We start from the raw sequence: 11467 nt of genomic DNA on the forward strand, positions 1-11467 counted from the left end.
GACCGGGGTCTGTCGGCTGAAGAGGTCGAGGGTCAATTTGGACCGTGGTATGTCTGCTGAAGAGGTGAGGGTCAAATCAGACCGTGGTCTGTCGGCTGAAGAGGTCGAGGGTCAAATCAGACCGTGGTCTGGTCGGCTGAAGAGGTCGAGGGTCACAGCAGAGAGGAAGGCTGGGATGCTCTTCTGGTGGTGCAGGAAAGAAGAGTCCACCATCTCTCTCAGGGTCCGACTGAAGTCTGTTCCATCAGCTGCATAGAAGGGCCTCCACTACAGCGCCTCCACTGGCCTGGAAGGGGAGAGAGAGAAGAGACAGGGAGAAGGGGTCAGTTAGGAGAGAGAAAGAAGAGACAGGGAGAAGGGGTCAGTTAGGAGAGAGAAAGAAGAGACAGGGAGAAGGGGTCAGTTAGGAGAGAGAAAGAAGAGACAGGGAGAAGGGGTCAGTTAGGAGAGAGAGAAAGAAGAGACAGGGAGAAGGGGTCAGTTAGGAGAGAGAGAAGGAGAAGGGTCAGGGAGAAGGGTCAGTTAGGAGAGAGAAAGAAGAGACAGGGAGAAGGGGTCAGTTAGGAGAGAGAAAGAAGAGACAGGAGAAGGGGTCAGTTAGGAGAGAGAAAGAAGAGAAGGGAGAAGGGGTCAGTTAGGAGAGAGAGAAGAGACAGGGAGAAGGGGTCAGTTAGGAGAGAGTCAGTTAAAGAAGAGACAGGGAGAAGGGGTCAGTTAGGAGAGAAAGAAAGAGACAGGGAGAAGGGGTCAGTTAGGGAGAGAAAAGAGACAGGGAGAAGGGGTCAGTTAGGGAGAGAAAGAAGAGACAGGAGAAGGGGTCAGTTAGGAGAGAGAGAAAGAGACAGGGAGAAGGGGTCAGTTAGGAGAGAGAAAGAAGAGACAGGGAGAAGGGGTCAGTTAGGAGAGAGAGAGAAGAGACAGGGAGAAGGGGTCAGTTAGGAGAGAGAGAAGAGACAGGGAGAAGGGGTCAGTTAGGAGAGAAAGAAGAGACAGGGAGAAGGAGAACTCAGCAACAAAAGAAAACTTCCCTTTTTCAGGACCCTGTCTTTCAAAGATCATCCTAATAACTTCACAGATCTTCATTGTAAAGGGTTTAAACACTGTTTCCCATGCTTGTTCAATGAACCATAAACAATTAATGAACATGCACCTGTGGAACGGTCGTTAAGACACCAACAGCTTACAGACGGTAGGCAATTAAGGTCACAGTTATGAAAACTTAGGACACTAAAGAGGCCTTTCTACTGACTCTGAAAAACACCAAAAGAAAGATTCCCAGGGTCCCATCTCATCTGCGCAAACGTGCCTTAGGCATGCTGCAAGGAGGCATGAGGACTGCAGATGTGGCCAGGGTAATAAATTGCAATGTTCGTACTGTGAGACGCCTAAGACAGCGCTACAGGGAGACAGGACGGACAGCTGATCGTCCTCGCAGTGGCAGACCACGTGTAACAACACCTGCACAGGACCGGTACATCCGAACATCACACACCTGAACAGGTACAGGATGGCAACAATAACTGCCAGAGTTACACCAGGATCACACAATCCATCCATCAGTGCTCAGACTGTCTGCAATAGGCTGAGAGAGGCAGGACTGAGGGCTTGTAGGCCTGTTGTAAGGCAGGTCCTCACCAGACATCACCGGCAACAACGTCGCCTATGGGCACAACCCCACCGTCGCTGGACCAGACAGGACTGGCAAAAAGTGCTTTTCACTGACGGTCGCGGTTTTTTTTGTCTCACCAGGGGTGATGGTCGGATTCACGTTTATCGTGGAAGGAATGAGCGTTACACCGAGGCCTGTACTCTGGATCGGGATACATTTGGAGGTGGAGGGTCTGTCATGGTCTAGGGCGGTGTGTCACAGCATCATCGGACTGAGGGCTTGTTGTCAATGCAGGCAATCTCAACGCTGTGCGTTACAAGGAAGACATCCTCCTCCCTCATGTGGTACCCTTCCTGCAGACTCATCCTGACATGACCCTTTATGTCCATTTATGTTAGTCACATGTCTGTGGAACTTGTTCATTTTATATCTCAGTTGTTGAATCTTATGTTCATACAAATATTTACACATGTTAAGTTTGCTGAAAATAAACCTATATATAAAATATACAGCAGTACGTGGAAATATACAGCAGTACGTGGAAATATACAGCAGTACGTGGAAATATACAGCAGTACGTGGAAATATACAGCAGTACGAGGAAATATACAGCAGTACGTGGAAATATACAGCAGTACGAGGAAATATACAGCAGTACGAGGAAATATACAGCAGTACGTGGAAATATACAGCAGTACGAGGAAATATACAGCAGTACGTGAAATATACAGCAGTACGAGGAAATATACAGCAGTACGTGGAAAACTCTACAAATTAGAGGATTCAGCTATTTCAGCCTCACCCGTTGCTGACAGCACACAGTCATGCAATCTCCATAGACAAACATTGTCAGTAGAATGCTCAGTGACTTTCAACGTGGCACTGTCCATAGGATGCCACCTTTCCCACAAGGCAGTTTGTAAAATGTCTGCCCTGCTAGAGCTGCCCTGGTGCTGTTATTGTAACCTTTATTTAACTAGGCAAGTCAGTTAAGAACACATTCTTATTTTCAATGACGGCCTAGGAACAGTGGGTTAACTGCCTGTTCAGGGGCAGAACGACAGATTTGTACTTTGTCAGCTCGGGATATGAACTTGCAACCTTTCGGTTACTAGTCCAATGCTCTAACCACTAGGCTACTCTGCCTCTAACCACTAGGCTACTCTGCCCTGCTAGAGCTGCCCTGGTGCTGTTACTCTGCCCTGCTAGAGCTGCCCTGGTGCTGTTATTCTGCCCTGCTAGAGCTGCCCCCTGCCCTGGTGCTGTTATTCTGCCCTGCTAGAGCTGCCCTGGTGCTGTTATTCTGCCCTGCTAGAGCTGCCCTGGTGCTGTTATTCTGCCCTGCTAGAGCTGCCCTGGTGCTGTTATTCTGCCCTGCTAGAGCTGCCCTGGTGCTGTTATTCTGCTAGAGCTGTCCTGGTGCTGTTATTCTGCTAGAGCTGCCCTGGTGCTGTAATTCTGCCCTGCTAGAGCTGCCCTGGTGCTGTTATTCTGCCCTGCTAGAGCTGCCCTGGTGCTGTTATTCTGCTAGAGCTGCCCTGGTGCTGTTATTCTGCTAGAGCTGCCCTGGTGCTGTTATTCTGCCCTGATAGAGCTGCCCTGGTGTTGTTATTCTGCCCTGATAGAGCTACCCTGGTGCTGTTATTCTGTCCTGCTAGAGCTGCCCTGGTGCTGTTATTCTGCAATGCTAGAGCTGCCCTGGTGCTGTTATTCTGCTAGAGCTGCCCTGGTGCTGTTATTCTGCCATGCCAGAGCTGCCCTGGTGCTGTTATTCTGCTAGAGCTGCCCTGGTGATGTTATTCTGCCCTGGTGCTGTTATTCTGCTAGAGCTGCCCTGGTGCTGTTATTCTGCTAGAGCTGCCCTGGTGATGTTATTCTGCCCTGGTGCTGTTATTCTGCTAGAGCTGCCCGGTGCTGTTATTCTGCAAGAGCTGCCCTGGTGATGTTATTCTGCCCTGGTGCTGTTATTCTGCCCTGCTAGAGCTGCCCTGGTGCTGTTATTCTGCACTGCTAGAGCTGCCCCTGTCAACTGTAAGTGCTGTTATTGTGAAGTGGAAACATCTAGGAGCAACAACGGCTCAGCCGTGAAGTGGTAAACCACACAAGCTCACAGAACGAGACTGCTGAATGCTGAAGCATGTAAAAATCATATATCCTCAGTTGTAACACTCAACGCAGAGTTCTAAACTGCCTCTGGAAGCAATATCAGCACCAGAGCTTCATGAAATGGTTTCCATGGCCGAGCAGCCGCACAAGCCTAAGATCACCATACGCAATGCCAAGCTGGAGTAAAGTTCACCCCATAGGACATCTGGAGCAGTAGAAACCTTCTCTGGAGCGTCGAATCACGCTTCACCATCTGGCAGTCCGACGGACGAATCTGGGGTTGGCAGGAGAACGCTACCTGCCCCAATGCAAAGTGCCAACTGTAAAGTTTGGTGGAGGAGGAATAATGTTCGAGGATGTTTTTCATGGTTGGGCCCCTTAGTTCCAGTGAAGGGAAATATTAGCGCTACAAAATTCAATGACATTCTAGATGATTCTGTTCCTTCCAACTTTGTGGCAGTTTGGGAAGGCCCTTTCCTGTTTCAGCATGAAGATGCCCCCGTGCACAAAGCAAAGTCCATACAGAAATGGTTTGTCGAGATCAGTGTGGAAGAACTTCACTGGCCTGCAAAGAGCCCTGACCTCAACCCCATCAAACACCTTTGGGATGAATTGGAACACCGACTGTGAGCCAGGCCTAATCGCCCAACATCAGTCCCCGACCTCACTAATGCTCGTGGCTGAATGGAAGCAAGTCCCTGCAGCAATGTTCCAACATCTAGTGGAAAGCCTTCTCAGAAGAGGTGGAGGCTGTTATAGCAGCAATGTTCCAACATCTAGTGGAAAGCCTTCCCTGAAGAGTGGAGGCTGTTATAGCAGCAATGTTCCAACATCTAGTGGAAAGCCTTCCCAGAAGAGGTGGAGGCTGTTATAGCAGCAATGTTCCAACATCTAGTGGAAAGCCTTCCCAGAAGAGTGGAGGCTGTTATAGCAGCAATGTTCCAACATCTAGTGGAAAGCCCTCCCAGAAGAGAGGAGGCTGTTATAGCAGCAATGTTCCAACATCTAGTGGAAAGCCTTCCCAGAAGAGTGGAGGCTGTTATAGCAGCAATGTTCCAACATCTAGTGGAAAGCCTTCCCAGAAGAGAGGAGGCTGTTATAGCAGCAATGTTCCAACATCTAGTGGAAAGCCTTCCCAGAAGAGAGGAGGCTGTTATAGCAGCAATGTTCCAACATCTAGTGGAAAGCCTTCCCAGAAGAGTGGATGCTGTTATAGCAGTAAAGGGGGAACATCTAGTGGAAAGCCTTCCCAGAAGAGTGGAGGCTGTTATAGCAGCAATGTTCCAACATCTAGTGAAAGCCTTCCCAGAAGAGTGGAGGCTGTTATAGCAGCAATGTTCCAACATCTAGTGGAAAGCCTTCCCTGAAGAGTGGAGGCTGTTATAGCAGCAATGTTCCAACATCTAATGGAAAGCCTTCCCAGAAGAGTGGAGGCTGTTATAGCAGCAATGTTCCAACATCTAGTGGAAAGCCTTCCCAGAAGAGGTGGAGGCTGTTATAGCAGCAATGTTCCAACATCTAGTGGAAAGGCTTCCCTGAAAGAGTGGAGGCTGTTATAGCAGCAATGTTCCAACATCTAGTGGAAAGCCTTCCCAGAAGAGTGGAGGCTGTTATAGCAGCAATGTTCCAACATCTAGTGGAAAGCCTTCCCAGAAGAGTGGAGGCTGTTATAGCAGCAATGTTCCAACATCTAGTGGAAAGCCTTCCCTGAAGAGTGGAGGCTGTTATAGCAGCAATGTTCCAACATCTAATGGAAAGCCTTCCCAGAAGAGTGGAGGCTGTTATAGCAGCAATGTTCCAACATCTAGTGGAAAGCCTTCCCAGAAGAGGTGGAGGCTGTTATAGCAGCAATGTTCCAACATCTAATGGAAAGCCTTCCCAGAAGAGTGGAGGCTGTTATAGCAGCAATGTTCCAACATCTAGTGGAAAGCCTTCCCAGAAGAGTGGAGGCTGAGACTGTTATAGCAGCCTTCCCAAAGTGGGGGAACAATGGGGGAACATATTAATGTCCATGGTTTTGGAATGATGTCAACTTTTGGTCAAGTAGATGGACCTGGAACAGAAGCCTCACCTCTCCATGAGTGGAGTAGAAAGCCCTGTTGTAGGACTACACACACACACACACACACACACACTTTGCGTCAAGAGGGAGAGAACATTAACTTTAGAAGTGAGAAAAGGAAATGGATTTAGAAGTTGTTTGTTGTTTATGGGGACCTGTTTGTGTGAGCGGTGGGACGAGGCGATGAAAGCCTTCCCGGGAAGACATTCAGCCTTCCCTGGAGGATTAATTAAATACACCAGAGTGAAATGAGAGAGGGAAGTAATTAAAGAAACGCCGGGAGGAGAGAGAGAGAGAGAAGAGAAGGAGAGATAGAGAAGAGAGAGCGAGGCAGAGATAGAGAGAGAGACGAGAAGGGAGAGAGAGAGAAGGGAGAGAGAGAGGGAGAGAGAGGGCGAGATAGAGGGAGAGAGAGGGCGAGATAGAGGGAGAGAAGAGAAGGGAGAGAGAGGGAGAGAAGAGAAGGGAGAGAGAGGGCGAGATAGAGGGAGAGAAGAGAATGGAGATAGAGGGAGAGAAGAGAAGGGAGAGAGAGAGGGAGAGAAGAGAAGGGAGAGAGAGAGGGAGAGAAGAGAAGGGAGAGAGAGAGGAGAGAGAAGAGAGAGAGAAGAGAGAGAGAGGGAGAGAGAGAAGAGGGAGAGAAGGGAGAGAGAGAGAGAGAGGGGAGAGAGAGGGAGAGAAGAGAGAGGGAGAGAGAGAACGTCTCTTCTGCCCAGTCAACTTTTCCATTCACAACCATTCCTCTTTGTCCATCTCTCTCCCCCATTCTGTTTATCTCCTCCTGTGTGTCAGCCCATCTGGAAAGTTCTGCCATACCCCTAGGTCTCTCTCGCTCTGTCTCTCTCCCTGTACACACCACCACACACACACACCTGGAGGGCGCCATGGGAACCAGGGCCGGTGTTCTAGAACCCCGAGGACTTCACAGAACACGACGATCAAGTTCTACTCAACTTCTGTGAAAGTGTCTCTACTGTAGTCTTTCCCCCAGTCTGATGCTGAAGAATCCATAAACATCACACACATTGATATGTGAAAACCTTTCCTCTGAAGTCAGTGGTAATGTGTTGCTCAGTCGGTAGAGTATGGCACTGGAAACTCCAAGGATTGTGGGTTGGATTCCCGCTTGGGCCCCCCATCTGAAAACTGGATGCACCCCTGACTCAGTCACTTTGGATAATGGGGTCTACTAAACGGCACACCCCTGACTCAGTCACTTTGGATAATCAAATCAAATCAATTTATATAGCCCTTCGTACATCAGCTGATATCTCAAAGTGCTGTACAGAAACCCAGCCTAAAACCCCAAACAGCAAGCAATGCAGGTGTAAAAGCACGGTGGCTAGGAAAAACTCCCTAGAAAGGCCAAAACCTAGGAAGAAACCTAGAGAGGAACCAGGCTATGTGGGGTGGCCAGTCCTCTTCTGGCTGTGCCGGGTGGAGATTATAACAGAACATGACCAAGATGTTCAAATGGGGTCTACTAAACCCCTGACTCAGTCACACCCCTGACTCAGTCACTTTGGATAATGGGGTCACTTTGGATAACAGCACACCCTGACTCAGTCACTTTGGATAATGGGGTAAACAGCACACCCTGACTCAGTCACTTTGGATAATGGGCTAAACGGCACACCCCTGACTCAGTCACTTTGGATAATGGGGTAAACAGCACACCCTGACTCAGTCACTTTGGATAATGGGGTAAACAGCACACCCTGACTCAGTCACTTTGGATAATGGGGTAAACAGCACACCCCTGACTCAGTCACTTTGGATAATGGGGTAAACAGCACACCAGTCCTACTCTCAGTCACACTGGGGCAGCACTGACTCAGTCACTTTGGATAATGGGGTAAACAGCACGTTACTATTACTTCAACTCTGACTTATACAGACTGAATCATGTCAACTATATACTCAATCAGACTGAATCATGTCAACTATATAGAAATAATAAAATACACATTTTTTATCTTGTGGTAGAAGTGCCAGTGAGGGAGAGAGAGAAGGAGAGAGAAAGACAAGATAGAGGGAGAGAAAGGAAAAACACAGAGAGAGAAGGAGAGAGAAAGACAAGATAGAGGGAGAGAAAGAGAAAGGAGAACACAGAGAGAAGGGGAGAGAAAGACAAGATAGAGGGAGAGAAAGGAGAGGAGGAACACAGAGATAGAAGGAGAGAGAAAGACAAGATAGAGGGAGAGAAAAAGAAAGGAGAGGAGGAACAGAGATTGAAGGGGCACAGGATAGGGAAAAACACAGGGAGGAGAGAGTCAGGAGATAGATGGATGGAGAGAGAGACAGGCGGGAGAGACAGGAGAGAGATGGATGAGAGAGAGACAGGAGGGAGAGAGAGACAGGAGAGAGATGGAGGGAGAGAGAGACAGGTGGGAGAGAGAGACGGAAGGAGAGAGACGGATAGAGAGAGACAGGAGAGAGACGGAAGGAGAGAGAGACGGCTTGAGAGAGATGGAGAAGAGAGACTGAGGGAGAGAGAGATGGGAAGAGAGAGACAGAAGGAGAGAGAGATGGGAAGAGAGAGACAGAAGGAGAGAGAGATGGGAAGAGAGACAGAAGGAGAGAGACAGAAGGAGAGAGAGACAGAAGGAGAGAGAGACAGAAGGAAAGAGAGAGACAGAAGGAGAGAGAGACAGAAGGAGAGAGAGAGAGGAGAGAGAGACAGAAGAGAGAGAGACAGAAGGAGAGAGACAGAAGGAGAGAGACAGAGAGAGAAGAGACAGAAGGAGAGAGAGACAGAAGGAGAGAGAGAGACAGAAGGAGAAGAGACAGAAGGAGAGAGACAGAGAGATGGCTGGAGAGAGAAGAGAGATGGAAGAGAGAGAGATGGAGAGAAGAGAGCACCAGGCCCAGAGGGTAATGATGAACATGCACCACACTTTCATTGATGATCTCCTTCCTCTCTTCAATGAGGAAAACACAGGAAAGGAATCATATTTCATTTAAAGGTCAGAAGGGTTTTTTTTTTCTTCAAAAGGGGATTTATTCAAATAGTGTGTGTTCTCAATGTGTGTGTGTGTGTGGATTTATTCAAATAGTGACCTTATCAACGCCTGTTAGCATATTCATGACTCCCCAAAATGTGTTATGAACAAGTCCTGACCTTTATCAAATCAACAAGTTGTTGTTTAATAACAACACAATAACTTCACTGTGTCAGTCCAGGGGCTCCTTCCCCCGTACCTTTCCTCCCCTTTTCTCCTCTCCTCCACCATCTCCTCCACCTCCTCCCCTTCCTCCCCCTCCCCCTCTCCCCCTCCCCCCTCCTCCTCCCCTCCTCCTTCCCCCCCCTCCTCCTCCCTCTCCCTCCTCCACCCCCTCTCCTCTCCTTCCTCCTCCTCCTCTCCTTCCTCCTCCTCCTCTCCTCTCCTTCCCCTCCCTCCACCCCCTCTCCATCCTCCTCCTCTCCCTCCTCCCTTCCTCCTCCACCCCTCTCCCTCCTCCTCCCTCTCCCTCCTCCACCCCCTCTCCTCCTCCTTCACCCCTCTCCCTTTCCTCCTTCTCCTTCTCCTCCCCCTCCTCCCCTCCCCCCTTCCTTCTATACCCCCCTCTCCCTTTCCCTCCTCCTCCCTCTCCCTCCTCCACCCCCCTCTCCTTCCTCCTCCACTCCCTCCCCTCCTCCATCTCTCCTCCTCCACCCTCCTCTCCTTCTCCCTTCCTCCCCCTCCTCCTTCCTCCCCTCCTTCCTCCTCCCCCTCTCCTTCCTCCTCCCCCCCTCCCCTCTCCCTCCTCCTCCCCCCTCCTCCTCCTTCCTCCTCCACCCCCTCTCCCTCCTCCTCCTCCACCAGAGACCTCTCCTCTCCTTCCTCCTCCCCTCCTCTCCTCCTCCTCCCTCCAGTCCTTCCTCCCTCCCCCTCTCCCCCTCTCTCCCCTCCTTGTGATGGTAAATATTCCTCCCCTCCCCCTCCTCCTCATCTGTATTTCTAGTTAAAAGGAAATCGATGGTTGTCAGAGTGTGTGTAGTGTGATGGGGCTACCGTCACACGGCAGTCACCTCAGCCAACCAGAGACCAGGTCTGCTGCGGAATGCCAATCACGTCATCACATCCTCAGGGTACATTCCCAGGTCAGAGACTAGTGACACACAGGAAGTAGTGACTTACCAGGTCAACACACACAGGTGCACTTGCACAAACACACAGGCACACTGTCTCAGGGGGTCACTAAGTGACAGCTTTGTCAGAGTGGTAAAGGGGTTACCAGGTTCTATTATAAGTAGTCTAGGGTAATGTGTGAAGGTTGAGCTGACAGTCTTCTAGAATAAGTAGTCTAGAAGTGTAGTTGAGCTGGCAGTCTTCAGGTCAGAATGTAGGGGAGGGGTTACCAGGTCAGAGTGTGTAGTGTGATGGGGGGTTACCAGGTCAGAGTGTGTAGTGACGAGGGGTTACCAGGTCAGAGTGTGTGTAGTGACGGGGGTTACCAGGTCAGAGTGTGTAGTGATGGGGGTTACCAGGTCAGAGTGTGTAGTGACGAGGGGTTACCAGGTCAGAGTGTGTAGTGACGAGGGGTTACCAGGTCAGAGTGTGTAGTGTGATGGGGGTTACCAGGTCAGAGTGTGTAGTCACGGGGTTACCAGGTCAGAGTGTGTAGTGTCAGATGACGGGGTTACCAGGTCAGAGTGTGTAGTGTGATGGGGTTACCAGGTCAGAGTGTGTAGTGATGGGGGTTACCAGGTCAGAGTGTGTAGTGTGATGGGGGTTACCAGGTCAGAGTGTGTAGTCACGGGGGTTACCAGGTCAGAGTGTGTAGTGACGAGGGGTTACCAGGTCAGAGTGTGTAGTCAGACGAGTGTGATGGGGGTTACCAGGTCAGAGTGTGTAGTGTGATGGGGGTTACCAGGTCAGAGTGTGTAGTGATGGGGGTTACCAGGTCAGAGTGTGTAGTGAGTGTGTAGTCAGGGGTTACCAGGTCAGAGTGTGTAGTGACGAGGGGTTACCAGGTCAGAGTGTGTAGTGATGGGGGTTACCAGGTCAGAGTGTGTAGTGATGAGGGGTTACCAGGTCAGAGTGTGTAGTGACGGGGTTACCAGGGGTTAGTGATGGGGGCTACCAGGTCAGAGTGTAGTGATGGGGGTTACCAGGTCAGAGTGTGTAGTGATGGGGGTTACCAGGTCAGAGTGTGTAGGTGATGAGGGGTTACCAGGTCAGAGTGTGTAGTGATGGGGGTTACCAGGTCAGAGTAGTGTATGGGGATTACCAGGTCAGAGTGTAGTGATGGGGGTTACCAGGTCAGAGTGTGTAGTGACGAGGGGGTTACCAGGTCAGAGTGTGTAGTGATGGGGGTTACCAGGTCAGAGTGTAGTGACGAGGGTTACCAGGTCAGAGTGTGTAGTGTGATGGGGTTACCAGGTCAGAGTGTGTAGTGATGGGGTTACCAGGTCAGGAGTGTGTAGTGACGAGGGGTTACCAGGTCAGAGTGTGTAGTGACGAGGGGTTACCAGGTCAGAGTGTGTAGTGTGATGGGGTTACCAGGTCAGAGTGTAGTGATGGGGTTACCCAGAGGTGTAGGATGGGGGTCAGAGTGTGTAGTGATGGGGGTTACCAGGTCAGGAGTGTGTAGTGTGATGGGGTTACCAGGTAGTGATGGGGGGGTTACCAGGTCAGAGTGTGTAGTGATGGGGGTTACCAGGTCAGAGTGTGTAGTGATGGGGGTTACCAGGTCAGAGTGTGTAG

The 11467-nt window shown here is 50.2% G+C and overlaps 1 protein-coding gene across 1 annotated transcript in view; it reads right to left on the minus strand.

Moving 5' to 3' along the window:
* Positions 1–244: 244 nt before the first annotated feature.
* The window catches only part of LOC135571009 (mitotic spindle assembly checkpoint protein MAD1-like), a 99667-nt gene continuing 88444 nt past the window's right edge, over positions 245–11467 (minus strand). The window contains exon 4 of the mRNA XM_065016825.1: positions 245–286. Within this exon, the coding sequence (XP_064872897.1) occupies positions 245–286 (42 nt within the window). The remainder of the gene's footprint in view (positions 287–11467) is intronic.

The sequence above is a fragment of the Oncorhynchus nerka genome, unplaced genomic scaffold (assembly GCF_034236695.1).
Source record: "Oncorhynchus nerka isolate Pitt River unplaced genomic scaffold, Oner_Uvic_2.0 unplaced_scaffold_847, whole genome shotgun sequence".
In the NCBI taxonomy this organism is placed as follows: Eukaryota; Metazoa; Chordata; class Actinopteri; order Salmoniformes; family Salmonidae; genus Oncorhynchus; species Oncorhynchus nerka.